Source organism: Lethenteron reissneri, chromosome 22, assembly GCF_015708825.2.
Source record: "Lethenteron reissneri isolate LAM-NWPU_2019-01 chromosome 22, ASM1570882v1, whole genome shotgun sequence".
NCBI classification, from domain to species: Eukaryota; Metazoa; Chordata; class Hyperoartia; order Petromyzontiformes; family Petromyzontidae; genus Lethenteron; species Lethenteron reissneri.
In genome coordinates this window covers 14663693-14682975 of record NC_083800.1, presented here as the reverse complement: position 1 = coordinate 14682975, position 19283 = coordinate 14663693, and the positions used below count along the sequence as shown (strand labels likewise).

At 46.8% G+C, this 19283-nt stretch overlaps 1 protein-coding gene across 2 annotated transcripts in view; it reads right to left on the bottom strand.

Annotated features, from left to right (window-relative positions):
- The window catches only part of LOC133345678 (negative elongation factor A-like), a 29281-nt gene extending 12044 nt beyond the window's left edge, over positions 1–17237 (bottom strand). Inside the window, exons 1-5 of one of the 2 annotated variants that reach the window (XM_061556642.1) lie at positions 16950–17237; positions 12164–12335; positions 11040–11201; positions 1873–1962; positions 947–1074 (exon numbers count right to left, since the gene is read on the bottom strand). In XM_061556642.1, coding sequence (XP_061412626.1) covers positions 947–1074; positions 1873–1962; positions 11040–11201; positions 12164–12335; positions 16950–17237 — 840 coding nt within the window. Of the gene's footprint in view, positions 1–946; positions 1075–1872; positions 1963–11039; positions 11202–12163; positions 12336–13811; positions 14400–16949 lie in introns of those variants that run through there. The other variant, XM_061556643.1, reaches the window with a different exon arrangement.
- Between the last annotated feature and the right edge of the window lie 2046 nt (positions 17238–19283).

The following is a 19283-nucleotide window of genomic DNA, read 5'->3' as shown; positions in this document are numbered from 1 at the left end:
CACACCGTCACACACATAAGATACACCCCTAGACAATGAAGCCGAGCATCACATCACACACACATCAATCACAAATAACCACACACAAGATACACCCCCTAGACAGCGAAGCAAAGCCAATGATAATACACGTAACTACACGCACACCTATCGATCATAATACAAACTAACACACACACATTCATAATACTCCTATATACACACACATCGACCATATACATACATTTTCACGTAATATTTTACACACATATGATTGATCACATTACACTTGCACTCAATAAACATCAATTAACATGAAACACGTTAAATTATTTGATACATTTTTTATCATTTGCATAATTTCATAAATTCCCACAGTTTTCATTTATTTTATTCTTTTTCACAACACAGTATATACAACACTATGAATGCCTGTATGGCACACGAGGGGAGGCCCGGGACCAGTTCAAATATTGGACTCTGTTATTGGTCGTGAGCAGACATTTAACTGTTCACCGGATTTGTAGCGCAGTGCGCTAATCACTAAACAAACACTCCCCACACAGCCACACACATGAGCACTCACACGGGCAAGTACATGCGGACATGCAGGGCAGATGCTGCACATGGCACCCCTCTACACATTCACATAGAACCATTCATGTTCACAGGTTCAGGTCACCACTCGGCACAGTTCGAGATTTCCCAAAAACTTCAGAACATTCCTCATTAATCAGCAGCAAGTCACACGATTTGTACATCGACACCGACAATGGACCCGCAATGTTACAAAACCAAATATTCCCGCGTTGTGTTTGGTATCCCACGCCGTTATCCCAGGGTGAAATATCATGGGGCCTCTCCGGGGCGCACGCTATCGCGTTTCGTGCTGCACGGTGCAGCCACCGTGGTAAAGCAGCGAGGGCAGTGTTCGCGGCGATCGTGGAGCCGGGCCGCCGGGCCTCACCTTGACCCCGCGTTCCTTGCGGAGTGGCGTGCGCGCCGAAAGGGGCGTGCGTGTGCCGGGGGAGCCGAAGCCGGGGGAGGCGCTGGGGCTGCGGAACGGCGCCTGCTTGGGAATTCCTTTCAGTGGCGCTGCACAACAACCACCACCACGCGGTCAGGTGTGAACCACAACCACCACCACAAACTGTCAGGTGTGAGCAACAACCAGCACCACCACCACCACCACACGGTCAGGTGTGAACCACAACCACCACCACACATGGTCAGGTGTGAGCAACAACCACCACCACAAACTGTCAGGTGTGAGCAACAACCAGCACCACCACCACGCGGTCAGGTGTGAACCACAACCACCACCACACATGGTCAGGTGTGAGCAACAACTAGCACCACCACCACACGGGTCAGGTGTGAACCACGACCACCACCACAAACTGTCAGGTATGAATAATGACCACCACACATCACGTAGAATTAGTTCAGCAAAGAGGGAGTGGATGATAATTTCCGACCCAGGAACACAAACCTATTTTTCCCACGAGGTCTATTATTTTCCAAACGCAATTTTGCCCAACACGGCATTTTCTAGGAACATAACCCCCACATCCGGCGAGATATTACCGTATATGTTTACCTTTGGCATGTGGTTACATGTAGACGCTTGACTAATCAATTGCCATATTTGAATACAAAAATTATTCACCTGGATAATTGCAAGGGTGTCCAGGGACTTCATTCACTTGTTGGTGAAAGCAAATGTTTTCGAATTCATGGGATTTATAGGAGGTTTAAATCACTAAAAACTGCCCAAGAAAATTCCGGGCTGGCTTGCGAACGTCGTTAATGTAAACGTTAACACCAAACTTAAGATTTAACGAATGCGTCGAGGTGATGCATAGTTGAATAATGGGCGAAGCAACGACTCACTGGTGGTGTCAATCTTCTTCACAAGGCCCCTCCCTTTGGCATGGAAGGGGATTCCTGAAGTCTTCTTCAGCTGTTGTGCCGTTTCCGTAGCTGTGAAATAAACACCGTCAAACAACATTATGGCCAAATCGACAACAGCTCATCTTTACATCGACTCATCCATTAACAATGATTATTAAGCTCATGATATGTAGATTGAATCGCGTATGTGGGAATCAATGTTTCTTAAAAGGAATGTGTTGTATGAATTGGGATAACATCAACTATTTTTATTTTACCAGGTAAGGCCCACCGAGCTATATAGCTCTTTTTCAGAAGTGGCCTGGCCACAAATAATAGCTCAACGAAGTCGCCGATCATGTGGACATTTATAGTCGCAGCCAAACACTCTAAATGCACGTTTCTAAACGCGAGGGGAAAAGCGGAGGACCCAGTGAACAATCCAGGCAACCGCGGGGAGAACATGCAAACTCCAAATATACAGGCATCAGGGTTGGGATCAAACTCACGACCTCCTGTATACCAGGCAAGGTAGTTACCATATCAATATCTTGAACAGACCACACAACTTGAATCGTCACAATTTGTCGGCTCGCCAGGTGTAGTCAACTCTTACACCTCGATTTTACACCAACTGATGCAACTCTCTTAATAAGCAAAACCGAATAAAAGTATAAGAACGCAACAGAGCATGAGATGTAGCAATGTAAAAAATTATTTCATAAAAAAAGGTTCCCAAAACTTTAAAATCAGTTTGTTATCTTTAAAATCCAATTCATGTTTAAATTTTATATTTACTATACAATTCAGCCATCAAGAATGCCATAAAAAAACACCAGTAACAAATTTAAAGCTGTTGTATCCTAACCCTTCTTCCAAAACTGAGATTAATCATATTTGATGAGATTTTTATATATTATCTTTTTACTTGTTTTTTTTAATGAGTGAAACACACCAAAGCGCACCAAACTGCAAACACCAGGTGTTGTTAAGTAATGAACTGGAGGAGGGCTAGGATGGCAGAATTTGCAACCTTGCTTCAAGGAAAGATAAGGCCTGATGAACGGGCACATGTCACCCGTGCAGGCGGCAGAGACAGTGGGAGTGTCAGCCAGACATAGTTAAGGCAAAAAGCCCAACCATCCTGCATGGTTTTAAAGTAACGTCAAAATTCGAAATTCAACAACAGAGTAGGCTAAATTATCGATCCTCGCGCTCGCTCAAATTGGAGACCAGGCTGCGAGCTACATCAATGAACCATTGCCATTTGCTAATCCAATACTGAATGTTAATATTACTCTTCTTGTTTCTTTCGGTAAAGTCACGTAGAAGGGAAGTAATAAAATAATAAAAATAAAACATAATAAAACAATTCTCACGACGTTTCGGCTACAACGCAAGCAGCCGTCTTCAGGTGAAGAATGAGACACTACCAAACTAGGAGCTTATATATAAGCTGCATTGGGGGTTGAAGAGCGCCTTAACAAAAAGAATGTGCATGTGAAGAGGGATTTAGCATATTCATGGAAAATGCGTAGGCGTTGGGCGGGGGGGTGTCAAAGTCATATTATGCCCATGCATTATGCAGGATCAGCAGCAACCAAGGGGGGTGCAGGGATTAGCAGTAACAAAGGAAAGGAATGTTAATGATATGTAGCTGCAGTTACTCAACAACACGTAGAAAACTAAAGTATAAACTACATAAAAAAAAAAACTAAAGTATAAACTGCATCGCACCATCAGTATACTTACTATACTCTATAATAAGCTGAGTTACTAACAGCAAGTAATACATTACAATTTTACCTCGTAAAAATTCTATAATATGCTTCCATCTAAACCTTATTCTCTTACATCACACGAGCATATACCGTACTATATACTGCCATAGATAAACCCAACATTAAATTATATACTGTATTGCTGTAAACCAACCTATATCTTATACATTTAATATCACACTATGTATTATTCTACACACCCTAATGTGTATCGAAATGGTTTATTACGTCCTTCCAATGATTGCTGAGCCAGAATCCATCTTCTCGGTTAAAGTTGTCTCTGTGTTTGTATATGTGGATCGCCTCATGAACGAATCTCTCATGATAGCCAGATGGCTTGCAGAGAACCTCTGTCTTGGAGAAGTCAATATCATGTGAGCCCACTGAGTTGTAACAGTGATCTGCCACGGCTGAGGTGTTAGTCCTACCGTGTTTCAGGTCAGCTTTATGTTCACGGATGCGGTCCGAGACATGTCGTTTGGTTTCCCCAATGTAACTACTACCACAGAGGCAACTTAGTTTGTAGACGCCAGGGTACTGTATGTCTGGAACCACATCTTTTACAGACGGTACCAGATCACGGATTTTATGTACTGTGTTGAATCGGACCTGGATCTTGTGTTTAATCAGGATTTTGGAGATCTTTTTTGTGACCCCAGCAATGTAGGGTAAGGTGATGGTCTTGAAAGGCTCCTCAACAGGATCCTTCTTGATGGTTGGAGTGATGGCTTTGCGGATTGTATAGTCGGAGTAACCATTTGCCTTAAGAGCTTGGCGTACGTGTTTGAGTTCACTGGAAATGTGTTCATGGTCGGAGATGCATTGGGCTCTATGATATAGAGTCTTGATGAGGGAATTCTTCTGAGATGGATGGTGGTGGGAATCCGGTTTTAGATAAGCATCCGTGTGGGTGGCTTTCCTGTAGACAGAGTGGCTCATTGAACCATCAGGTCTCCTTTTGATTAGGACATCCAAAAAGGGTAGCTTGCCATCATTTTCGACTTCCATGGTGAATCTGATGGCTGGGTGTATGGAATTGATGTGGTCGAGAAATTGGTCTAGAGCAGGCCGGCCATGTGGCCAGATGACAAAAGTGTCGTCTACGTACCTCTTCCATAAGGTCGGGCGTAGAGTGGCAGTCTGGATGGCGTCCGTCTCAAATTTCTCCATGAAGATGTTGGCTACAACCGGAGATAGGGGGGAGCCCATTGGCCTGGTATCGACAATCAAGGGGATTGCCCTGTCCCCAGACGACCTGCTTGTCAGTTTTGATGTGGTTTCCTTGTTCACCAAGGTACCTGTGCCTGACACCATCGCAATCATTGAAGACTTGGTTCATCAAGGACTGAATGCTGGGGTACCCCCCCTGGTGAGACACTGCTTAACCAATACATACTTCACCTGGAATGGAACCTTCTACAAGCAAATTGAGGGCACCCCAATGGGCTCCCCCCTATCTCCGGTTGTAGCCAACATCTTCATGGAGAAATTTGAGACGGACGCCATCCAGACTGCCACTCTACGCCCGACCTTATGGAAGAGGTACGTAGACGACACTTTTGTCATCTGGCCACATGGCCGGCCTGCTCTAGACCAATTTCTCGACCACATCAATTCCATACACCCAGCCATCAGATTCACCATGGAAGTCGAAAATGATGGCAAGCTACCCTTTTTGGATGTCCTAATCAAAAGGAGACCTGATGGTTCAATGAGCCACTCTGTCTACAGGAAAGCCACCCACACGGATGCTTATCTAAAACCGGATTCCCACCACCATCCATCTCAGAAGAATTCCCTCATCAAGACTCTATATCATAGAGCCCAATGCATCTCCGACCATGAACACATTTCCAGTGAACTCAAACACGTACGCCAAGCTCTTAAGGCAAATGGTTACTCCGACTATACAATCCGCAAAGCCATCACTCCAACCATCAAGAAGGATCCTGTTGAGGAGCCTTTCAAGACCATCACCTTACCCTACATTGCTGGGGTCACAAAAAAGATCTCCAAAATCCTGATTAAACACAAGATCCAGGTCCGATTCAACACAGTACATAAAATCCGTGATCTGGTACCGTCTGTAAAAGATGTGGTTCCAGACATACAGTACCCTGGCGTCTACAAACTAAGTTGCCTCTGTGGTAGTAGTTACATTGGGGAAACCAAACGACATGTCTCGGACCGCATCCGTGAACATAAAGCTGACCTGAAACACGGTAGGACTAACACCTCAGCCGTGGCAGATCACTGTTACAACTCAGTGGGCTCACATGATATTGACTTCTCCAAGACAGAGGTTCTCTGCAAGCCATCTGGCTATCATGAGAGATTCGTTCATGAGGCGATCCACATATACAAACACAGAGACAACTTTAACCGAGAAGATGGATTCTGGCTCAGCAATCATTGGAAGGACGTAATAAACCATTTCGATACACATTAGGGTGTGTAGAATAATACATAGTGTGATATTAAATGTATAAGATATAGGTTGGTTTACAGCAATACAGTATATAATTTAATGTTGGGTTTATCTATGGCAGTATATAGTACGGTATATGCTCGTGTGATGTAAGAGAATAAGGTTTAGATGGAAGCATATTATAGAATTTTTACGAGGTAAAATTGTAATGTATTACTTGCTGTTAGTAACTCAGCTTATTATAGAGTATAGTAAGTATACTGATGGTGCGATGCAGTTTATACTTTAGTTTTTTTTTTTATGTAGTTTATACTTTAGTTTTCTACGTGTTGTTGAGTAACTGCAGCTACATATCATTAACATTCCTTTCCTTTGTTACTGCTAATCCCTGCACCCCCCTTGGTTGCTGCTGATCCTGCATAATGCATGGGCATAATATGACTTTGACACCCCCCCGCCCAACGCCTACGCATTTTCCATGAATATGCTAAATCCCTCTTCACATGCACATTCTTTTTGTTAAGGCGCTCTTCAACCCCCAATGCAGCTTATATATAAGCTCCTAGTTTGGTAGTGTCTCATTCTTCACCTGAAGACGGCTGCTTGCGTTGTAGCCGAAACGTCGTGAGAATTGTTTTATTATGTTTTATTTTTATTATTTTATTACTTCCCTTCTACGTGACTTTACCGAAAGAAACAAGAAGATGAATCCCTGCAGTCACGAAAGCTTTAAATCGAAAGTTAATATTACTGAAGTCAAAACGAATTCTATGACCTCAGCACATGGGCAAATAATAGGGCAGTGTCGACTCAAAGGCAATGGAAGAAACAGAGGCGCCTTTGTCTACATCACAACCACAGAAAGCCAGGAATCATCACTGATTGTGTGTTCAGGGATTCCGAGCTAGTTAGAACATGCAGCTGAGGAAACAAAGATAAAGATAAGTGGGTCAGCTCAAGGCTGTGTGCACAGGGGGGGAGCTGATGTAAACAACCCTGCGCGTCTGAACGTGAGGGGGCCTTGGACCTGAAATTAAGAATAACACTCCCAGAGCAGAAGGTTGGACAGGGGAGAGAGCTGATTTAAAAGAGTGTTGTATATCTCTCAAGGCGGGCAAGACCCAGCTGAATAACAAGTCTGCGGGGGTCACCAGAAGTTCGCATTCGCCTAGTTAAGACAAAAAGCTCAATTATTCTGTATTGCTATTAAAGTAACGTTAAAGTCGGAATTTAACAACAGGGTAGGCTAAAGTTATTGATATTCACACCCACTCCAATTAAACCAGGCCACAAGTTACGCCTACTGAACCATCACCATTATTAAGTCAATATGAAATGTTATTTCCATACTTTAATACTTTCTATACAACTCGACCCGAAGCATATGACAATCAGAACCTTCCTAAGTCAAAATTGAATCGCACCCAGACAGGAGCGAATAGTCGATATAAGGTTGACGAGGGAAGGAAATTAAGAGCACGGCGAACTGCAAACGTAAGCAAAAAGCCGGGAACAACACCAGCCCAGCAACAGCGAGTGGGGCTTCGACAGGCCATAAAGTAGAATAATAACTCCCGGGGTCAGGGGACACAAGAAGAAGCAGGCAGACAAAAACCAGAACTGACTCCAAGGTTCAACCGCCCTCACCTACTCAGGAGTGACAGAAATTAATGAGGCCTTGAATTAACGGCAGCTGGACGGCAACAACAACGGCGAGCAGAGATAGGGTGGGGCAAAGACTGCGGGGCTATGAAATGCAACTTCGTGTCAGTAAAGCTCTGACAAACAAGTTAAGTTAAAGACATCACAATACATAATATCGCACATAACATCAATGTTAACGCTATTCACCGTAAACTATATTCCGCTTATATAACCATGCAGGCACCAAGGAATACGAATTCCTAGGATCAAGAAACTTACCCCTTAACCTAAGATATCGGAAATAAATTAATAGTAATAAGCATATGCATGAAAAGACAAAAGTAAAACTTATGGAAAAGCCAGGATAACGGGATGAATCACCACCAGGTCGAATATGAATACATAATAAAAAAAAACGATGTTAAACCCAGGGTCGGAGAGAAAGGGAGATCCCGGCCGTCTTTGTATCCCCGCAGCGCGGGATAGGAGTGTGTATACGCTCGGGGAAACACCTCCACTTGAGTCAAGCACCACGATGGGAAACGACAGACCTTAGGTTACATACAGAATCATAACTGTGAAATAGTAAGGGACAAATGTTAACTTAAAACTTTTTAACCATTTCTTTGTGCGCCGGGTCGGAGAGGGTGTTGCCCCTCCCTCCAGGTTGTGCAACACGAACAAAGACGCCTATGAGACGATTTGTAACGTCTGTGTTTTGGGTTCATGAAGAAGGCCAGACAAGAGATAATATTGCACCCAGACAGAGAGACGACTTCGAGGCAATTTGTAACATCTGATTGTTTGCTCGTGGGTTTTATGGAGGGAGTGTGACAACGGAATATACCGTGAGTGATGCACACAAGGACACACGGACGTACGGACACACACATGGACACACCTGCCTACGGACAGATCCTGACACAGCAAAAATCGGAAGAAGCCCCGCCTTGTGGGCGGGATCCAGGGGGATTTTTCGGCATAAAGGAACGGATCCTGAGCATTGGAAACGAGTGCGACGGGAGGGTCGACTCAGGGGCGAGTGCGACCAGCGGGTCCACTCAGGAGTGCGACCAGTGGGTTGGCTCAGGAACGAGTGCGACCAGAGGGTCGACTCAGGAACGAGTGCGACCAGAGGGTCGACTCAGGAGTGCGACCAGAGGGTCGACTCAGGAGTGCGACCAGCGGGTCGACTCAGGAGTGCGACCAGCGGGTCGACTCAGGAGCGCGACCAGCGGGTCGACTCAGGAGCTCGACCGGGAGGGTCGGCTCAGGAGCGAGCTGCGACCAGCGGGTCGGCTCGACTCATCTTCAGCTCGTCAACCTCTGCCGAATCGGAGGTCTCTGCTGCCACCGGAGTGGTGAGCATCGCGGTTCGGCGACAACCCAGAGCTGCACGCTACGAGCGAGTTGTGGGCGCCACCTACCGACCGGGTTCCGAACTGCGACAGCGTATCAACAGCCATCCGACAGGGGAGCGACTGATACGTATGACGCGCACCGCCCCCTCACCACACGACCACCAGGCGTCTGTTTGACATAAAGAATCGACTCCGAACACTGACTATTCAAGACAACTCTTACCACTCAAACACACTCGAACCCATAAGCCATCCGTGGCTGGGAAGGCATCACAACGAGACCGAGTGATGGCCATCCGTCGTTTATAAGAGTATTCGTAATTTTTATCTTTAATATTTAGTGGGCTGTACTCTTAATCGCATAAATTCCCAACAGATCCATCAATACGAACTGATTCTTGGCACCTCCTTCCGCCGAGCCACGCTCACGTGGGGAGTGGTGGCCCACCGGATCCTTATCAGGTGATCTGGTCCCCAATTAGTAAACTTGGTATAAGATAACGATCTTCGGAAAAGGAGCACCGTCGCAGGCCCTTACTCCGAGCCGTTCTGTTGTCAGATAACCTGCCGATGTATCTGTTGAGATTGGTGCCTTTAAGAATAATAACTGTTTTTGATTGTGTTTTTTTTATCGCCGTATAATCTTTCAAGTATCTTTCAGTCATAATCGCCGCACGTACTCGCATCCTCTACAAAATATTCAACTGTCCCGTGACCCAAGGTGCTAACAACGTGATAAGGGTTGCGTATGATCAATAAGGAGTGCGGTACTGCGTGAACAATATTGAGTATAATCATTCATTAACGTTAAGGTTTTCTTAGCATAGTATTTGCATGTTTTAACGACTCTCTCTCTCACTAACAACCATCGCGTTATGCGGGATCCATGTGCCGTTGTCAAAGTGAAATCAGACAATCGTTGATGATACTGTATTGATGCCGTGTTGACGTTCCGGGATTGAGAGTTCGCATACTATATCATAGTTAAGGTTGAATTAGTAATAAATTGATCAATACAGAAGTGGTTGTGTGATTCTTTCCTGAAATCTATGCATAAGATCTGCTTCTGCGTTGAGATCTGAACTTGGTGACCTTAATAAACACACTAATACATACTCAGTAAATGTTAAAGCGATAACGGGGTGAACCGGGGACCTAAAATATAACCACGAATACACACTCTGGGAATGTTAAAGCGAGAATGAGACGAACCTAGACAACGATGCTGAGTTAATCTAAGTTAATCTTGCATACTTACACCACACCTGCATAACTGCATACGATTAATTGCCTTATTCCGATCGATAACCCACCCTCGTCACCGAGGCGGGGTCTGGTTATCATAACGACTTGCATTATGATAATTACACCCACTCGCACAATTAATACGATTACCTCTCGAATTGGCATAATTAAAATGTGCATAATTACATAAATTAACATATTTCCGGATAATTACACATTTGGCCAAATTTCATTTAATTATTATTATTTTCACTGAATATTCATAACCCACATATACAACATAATAATTTCACCCACGCACGCATACAACATAACAAATTTTGATAACCAACATATACAACAAAGCAAACAAACATCCAACTACTCCTACTTTAGCTGTCAATATAATACTGACACAGCCATTCAGAATGATATAATGCAAGTTTAACACACGTAGGCTTTCGCGACCAATATCATCCATAAGAGGTTTTTTGGGTTAGATCGCGTAAATATATAAATGTGTCGTTAAAACCCATCACCCGATGAAGCGAGTTGTAATTACTGGCGAAACGTCGTACTCAGATTGTAAATTTAGAGCCTGAGCCTACCTAGGGGAGGCCCAGGACTGGTTAAAATAACCGTCACTGGTGTTGGCCATGAGCAGGAATCACTCCCAAGCGCTGCAGCACACAGAGGGTGGATGCACCGCACATCACCATCGGGGCTCACATTTCTGCAGGAGCTCTGCCCTCAGCGTGGCACTCTTGGGCTTGCGGCGCAGCTGGAAGTGCTTGGCGGGAGGTGCGAGCGGCCCCACCAGCGTGGTGAGCGCGCTCTTGTTGAGGAACTGGCACTCGAGGGGCAGCATCGTGGAGGCGTCGCAGTCCACCACTGCGGCACAGCAGAGGCGCGCGGCACTGTTAAAGCCAAGCTCACCCTCGCGCCCGCAGCTCCTTGCCGTCGCCAAAGTAGCGGCGGCCAGAATGGGGTCGTGTAGAGGAAGTCTCTGCACTGCCTTCACAGGGAACAGAGCTGAGGGAGCTGCGACGTGCGTATAAAGGAAACCCTCGATGTCATTACAGCATCTGGCAATTTGAAATCTGGAATTCAACAGTACGCTCGTAATGGATGCACTATGCATAGCGACACTCTAATGGCAACACTTCGGCAACACTTCGGCAGCGCCGTGTCATGTTCAGTCAAGGGCTGGTGCAGCTCCCATTAGAAATTTAAGTTTAATTGATTGAAATGTTGTTTCATTGTTTCCATGTGTTTGCAAGCCAGGTTTGGAATGTAAAGCAGGACATTTTGGAATTCTGAAGACTGTACGAGTGCTCAAATTATCCAAGCATTAAAAGATTCAGAGCCAAATAAATACCTGATGTCACGATTATTCGCAAGTCATTGTAACTTTCTGACCTGCCCCTACTGGAAATTTGTGAAAAAGGGATTCATGGTTCGTTAAATTTCTCCAGGATAAATAAAGATTCTGATTGTGAGTGATATATGCATATGAAGAATGGAAGCCCTGTTATGTTCATACAAGAGGTCTGCTGGATCTGGGCAAGGCCGGAAAGGAATCTCAACGAAAAAGTTATTAAAGTTATATAAGCTGCCCTGCCATTAGAGTACCAGGCACATGTAATGCATCCAAAAAAGGAGTCAATGCATTTCGATGAATGCAGTACTAGAAAACGTATCTGCCACTTAATTTTCAAGAAACCATTCCACCACTCCACAAAAAGTTGGTGAAACGGTGGCATCTGATGTCGCTCGAATGAGGTTCTGCAGGTTTTCCATCATTCCTCTCGTAACGCACCATGTGCAGTGCGATGCCTCTGCATCAGACAAACCTTTCTCTTTGAGGTCCCCCAGGACACTCTGCGCGTTGGAATTCTGCTCCTCCAGCTCGAGGTTGAGCGTTCCAGAATCCGGGAATGTCCTCACGACATCGGCGATCATCTGAACCCACAGGTCCGGGTCGCTCCGGGCCAGCGTCAGAATGATTCCCAGGGCACTCTTCATCTACAAGGTTTCAACAGTGGTGTTAAAGGCTTCACGTGTAAGAATCACATTACCTCTGCCAGACCTTGCAATGTGGGAAATTCCAAATGACACAAACGCTCACATTGGTCAACATTTGCATCTTACAAAGTTCACAAGTACCATGAAATATTAACAAGTATGAACAATAGACACAATTAGCTTAAAGTACCAATATAATATTAATGAATATATACATTTTACAATGAAAATGTGCATTTTATTTTCCATAAAGTGCAACCAGGGCAGGAAAAAATATCGAGAGGGTAATGCACCGACTTTCCACAGCTGAGAAGAGTTTATATCCTACAGCTCATAGCACATCGTGAGGTTGACCCACATCCAAAACATCTTCTGGTCCCATATTTTAATCTGCTTTCATTCACCATTGTCTGGCAAAAAAACATCTCCAAGCATGCGTACAAGCTCGTGAAAAAAGCATCAAGTGTGCAGCCTGTGTACGGAGCACAAGGGAGAGCAGCACAAGGGGGCATTCCGGTTGGTGCTCGATTGATGTGGTTGAGGTGTGCTGCACTCTACAGCGCTGCTCGGCCATTGCAGATCCTGTTATCCGTGTTTACCCACACATCTATTTCTCTTGGTAAGGTGTGGATAAACGTAACGAAGTTACAACCACTTACAAATCACCGCTCATAAACATTCCCCCGAATTTAATTTCATAATTCACGGCTCACTGCGGTACCCAGGCAAATGGATAGTTTAACTGACCCATTCACAAGAGCAATCATCGGGGACGCCGGTCTGCCCGTCGTCACGACTGTATAGAAGACGCCTGGGTGAGTGTTTCACTGACAGTTCGCATCGCCACCCAGGTCGTGCATTCACTATTACCATGTAGCTCGTACCACACACAATACAGAATATGCACTCGAAATGGCACTGCAGTGTGCAACAAGCTATTCCCCTGTAGTTTGTGTGCAAGTCATCATCATCATCAGAGCTCCTATATGATGATGACGATTGCAGCATTTTTGCAAACTTAGAAGAAGCTCTACAGGATCTGCTCAATCACTTTTCAGAGCATCCAAGCAATATGGTCTCACCAACAGCATCCTGAACTTGATCCAATCATACCAAAACCAGCCTTACTACAGTCGACCTCACACCACTGTTCATGGCAGCAAAATCAAGGTGGTAGACAAGTCACCCCGTCTTGGCAGCACCCTTTACAGGTCACGAGGAGGCAATGACAAGACTTACTCCACATTTACAAAGCTCATCCTTGGAACGTTGAAAAAAGAGAGGCTGGAATGAGCGAGTGTTGGTTTCTCAGGGAATATTGTGGTGTACAGAGTTGTTAAGCTTATTACTTTACGCTGCAGTCCTGGACTATATACAGCGACAATATCAGACAGCCTGAACAAGTACACCAGCACCGACAGCACCAAACACTGGGTACACACTGGCAGGATCATTTACCAAACACAGAAGTTCTACCATACAGCGGTCCACCCAGCAATGAGACACGTGTATGAAGTCGGACAGGCATGCCAAGATACGGGACTTCAGGATCTTCAAGCAGGTCTTGCACAGCCAATAGTGACTGGCGGCCAACATCAGCAGCAACAAGGCACCCCAAGTCCACCATCAGAGCACGTCAGATGAACATCTGTTGGCAGAGGTCATTTATGCAGCTTGTTGAGGCGGACTGCCAAAAGCCAAGCTGGAAGCTGAGTGCAACACCTCGCACTGCAAATCGCTAGAATAAACCGACACTCAAGACTCGATGAGACCTTATAGTGCAGTGGTCGGGAACCTATGGCTCGCGAGCCATATATGGCTCTTCCGGTGACGGCATATGGCTCCCAGACAATTTTGAGTTGAAAAAAATAAAATAAAAAATCAGTTTGGAACTGATTTTAAAATACTTGTGATATTGCTTAATAATACTGTGTCATTTTAAAGTAAACAGAAATTAGTTTTGAACATAAATTTCACGGGTCACGGGGCCTCAACGCCTGCATGAAGCTCAACCTCACCACGTACGAACCAGACTACAAGGCCATCAGCAAAACCACGCAGCACCAGAAGTCGCATTAAAAGTAAGACATATTTAATTTATTATACGTTAAAATACTATAAGGCTCTCAATGCAATACATTTAGAAATATTTGGCTTTTATAGCTCTCCCAGTCAAAAAGGTTCCCGACCCCTGTTATAGTGTGATGAAGCATCTGTCAGCATTGACTGATGGATGGGCATTCATTAATCCTTCGCAATGAGCTTTAGGGAAGTGTACAATCGGCTATTAATTCTTCTCTGGTAGGGCTGGGCGATGTCGATGTTGGATGTTGTTGAGCCAGTTGAGGGCTGTGAGAGCGATGTTGTGAATGTCAGAGATGCTGCCGGCAAATGTCCAGAGGATCCGTTATTAATATTTGTTTAGACAGCGGATGCGGTTTTTGTATAAGCTCGCACCTGATAAGTCAAATGGATAGCCTGTAGTTATGGGTGATGGTATATCTGTAATATCAGTACTGCCACTGGACATCACATTACCATGTACTGTTTAATTGTCGTATCAGATATCGTCCAAACACTGGGCGCAAAATGATCATAATCGCTACAACCATCCCTATTACCACCACCACTTCCTAGCATGACCACTGTTATCATTACAATTCCTATCTCCATCACCATTCCCAAAACCACCACTCCCAGAATCACCACTACTATCAACCACGACCACCACTACACACTTTCTATCATTACGGCCACTCCCACCAACATCACCCCCCATCATCACCACTTCCATCACTTCCTCCCATCACTATCACTTACCTAATCCTATCACCACCACTCCCATCATCACCACTACCTCCCCTCATCACCACTACCATCACTACACCACCACCACCACAACTCTCATCACCACCACTACCATCACCACCACTACCTCCCCTCATCACCACTACCATCACCACCACTACCTCCCCTCATCACCACTACCATCACTACACCACCACCACAACTCTCATCACCACCACTACCATCACCATCACTACCTCCCCTCATCACCACTACCATCACCACCACAACTCTCATCACCACCACTACCATCACCATCACTACCTCCCCTCATCACCACTACCATCACCACCACAACTCTCATCACCATCACTACCTCCCCTCATCACCACTACCATCACCACCACAACTCTCATCACCACCACTACCATCACCATCACTACCTCCCCTCATCACCACTACCATCACCACCACAACTCTCATCACCACCACTACCTCCCCTCATCACCACTACACCACCACCACTACCTCCCCTCACCACCACTAACACCACCACCACTACCTCCCCTCACCACCACTACCATCATCACCACTACCATCACTACACCGCCACCACCACAACTCTAACCATCACTACACCGCCACCACCACAACTCTAACCATCACTACACCGCCACCACCACAACTCTAACCATCACTACACCGCCACCACCACAACTCTAACCATCACTACGCCACCACCACCACAACTCTAACCATCACTACGCCACCACCACCACAACTCTAACTATCACTACGCCACCACCACCACAACTCTAACTATCACTACGCCACCACCACCACAACTCTAACCATCACTACACCGCCACCACCACAACTCTAACAATCACTACACCGCCACCACCACAACTCTAACCATCACTACACCGCCACCACCACAACTCTAACCATCACTACACCGCCACCACCACAACTCTAACCATCACTACACCGCCACCACCACAACTCTAACCATCACTACGCCACCACCACCACAACTCTAACCATCACTACACCGCCACCACCACAACTCTAACCATCACTACACCGCCACCACCACAACTCTAACCATCACTACACCGCCACCACCACAACTCTAACCATCACTACACCGCCACCACCACTACACCACCACCCCTCATCACCACCACTACCACCACAACTCTAACCATCACTACACCGCCACCACCACAACTCTAACCATCACTACACCGCCACCACCACCACCACTACCTCCCCTCACCACCACTACCATCACCACCACTACCATCACTACACCGCCACCACCACAACTCTAACCATCACTACACCGCCACCACCACAACTCTAACCATCACTACACCGCCACCACCACTACACCACCACCCCTCATCACCACCACTACCTCCCCTCACCACCACTACCATCACCACAACTCTAACCATCACTACACCGCCACCACCACAACTCTAACCATCACTACACCGCCACCACCACAACTCTAACCATCACTACACCGCCACCACCACAACTCTAACCATCACTACACCGCCACCACCACAACTCTAACCATCACTACACCGCCATCACCACTACACCACCACCCCTCATCACCACCACTACCACCACAACTCTAACCATCACTACACCGCCACCACCACAACTCTAACCATCACTACACCGCCACCACCACCACTACCATCACTACACCGCCACCACCACAACTCTAACCAATGAGAGGCGAGTGCGCGCGCCCACGTGACCGCCGCGCGCCCAATGAGCGCCGCGGGCGCGCGGCCCGCGCCTTGCCTCGTCCACGGTGCGGCGCGGCAGGTGCAGCACCCCGAGCAGCAGCTTGAGCTTCACCGGCGACGAGAGCGCGTGGAAGCACTCCTGGATGTTGCGTATCACGTCCTTGGTGAGCAGCGACACGATGCTGGAGGGCGTCCACAGCTCGTCGGGCGAGCCCAGCTTGTTGTGCAGCCACAGCGAAGTGTCGCTCTCCCGCACCGACGCCATGTTGCCCCGCGAGCGCAGGCACCGCACCGGGCGCCGCGGACACCTACGTCGGCCCGAGGACCCCGCCGCGGACACCATATATAGGGCCGAGGACCCCAGGCCGGCGCCGCGGACACCTATACGAGGGCCGAGGAGGACCCCAGGCCGGCGCCGCGGACACCTATAAGAGGGCCGAGGAGGACCCCAGGCCGGCGCCGCGGACACCTATAAGAGGGCCGAGGAGGACCCCAGGCCGGCGCCGCGGACACCTATAAGAGGGCCCGAGGAGGACCCCAGGCCGGCGCCGCGGACACCTATAAGAGGGCCGAGGACCCCGTGTGGGCAGTGGACGCTGCAGCGAGGCAAAGCTGCCCCGTGTAGCCTGCGGCGGCTGTTGGGGCAAGTGCAGTTAGCGAGGAGCAGCGCGCAGTGCGGCTCGAGTTGTCGTCATCAGCCATGGCCATTCCACTGCTGGATGAGATCGCTCCGTCTCGGTGACGGACGTCGGCTCCCTCGCCTGGGGTAGAAGACAGCGTGGGTCCGACCCCGACCCTGGCGGACGCCGCCGCCGCCTGCTGCTGCTGCTGGACTCTATTTGGAGTTGGCGGGCCTCTCTCTCTGCCAGTGGTCAAGTGGAGACTTTTCCCTCTGCGTGCTCCGGGTTGTCCCTCCACATTTAGAATCGACAACACGCGTGTAGAGTGCTATTTGGCCGCGATACAGTTCCACGTGATAAGCCACTTCGTTGCGCTATCATTTGTGGGCAGGTCGCTTATAGAAAAGAGCATCTTAGCTCGGTAGTAAATACAAGTTTAGTTTCAGACGAATTCTATTTGGCTGCCGCTCAGTTGTGTGGAAACATCACCGCCCCTCGTGTCCGTGACGAATTGTCGTCCACGCGAAGTGTTTCGGGGTTAGATCACGTCAATAAATATACATGTGTCGTTAAACCCGCCACCACCCGACACAGCCAATGGGTAAGGTTTGTCACGCAAACAGAACGTGGCAATTCGCTACCAGTGCAGCACACCGGCTGTGTTGGAGAGTAATTTGTAAATGTCGTGGTTTACTCTTCAATACACCGCTAAGCTAAAGTAACTAACTGGCACGTTCTGTTTACTGACTGGCTGTGTCGGGTGGTGTTTCACGACACATTTATTTCGATCGCGAAAGGCGACTGCGTGTTGAAGATAAAATAACTCATTCGTAGGTGTCATAGGTGCAGCTCAGCAATAACCTGATCAAGCCCCTGCTGCGGGAAGGGCCCCCACGAGAGCGACCTCAAGTGGTGTTTGGTCTACTCATCCACATTAGCTGGAAGAGCTGGAGCCCACTGTTGACCCCACCACATGCGCCGGGAGATGGACTCGACAGAGGCGTAGCTAGGATATTTTGCGCCCGGGGATGAACTATAAAATTGGCGCCCCCCACCCCCCCCCCCCCCCCCCCCGTTTAATCACATTTCCCTAATACATCGAATAAGGAATAACAATAAAAATTTTAATGAAACATTGTATTTAAAGAAGCAAATTTATAGAAATTATATTACATGGCTCACTCAGTCACTGTTGTAGACTGGTTGACATAGTCTACAAAAGATTATTTTTTCTTGATTTCATTGTCACAAACTGGTCAATCACGTAATCAAAATCTGTTTTTCCCAATGTTTCTCTTTCAATGCTAAGAAGAGCAAGATCGCTGAGACGATCTTGTCCCATTGAAGCACGCAAATACGACAAAATAAGTTTCAATTTTCTTGGTTCTTTCGGTAAAGTCACGTAGAAGGGAAGTAATAAAATAATAAAAAATGAAACATAATAAAAATTCATTCAGACGCTGTCGCCTCGACAGACCTGGTTTTCACCCGAGGACGGCTGCTTGCGTTGTGGCCGAAACGTCGTGAGAATTGTTTTATTATGTTTTATTATTTTATTACTTCCCTTCTACGTGACTTTACCGAAAGAACCAAGAAGATGAATCCCTGCAGTCACGAAAGCTTTAAATCGAAATTTAAGTTTCAATTTGCTGAACGACCGCTCACAGCTTGCAATTGAAACTGCTATTGTTAATACAATTTGCATTGAAATTCGCAAATTCGGAAATATGTTGTCTCCATAAAACACAATAAAACCAAGATGAACCAAA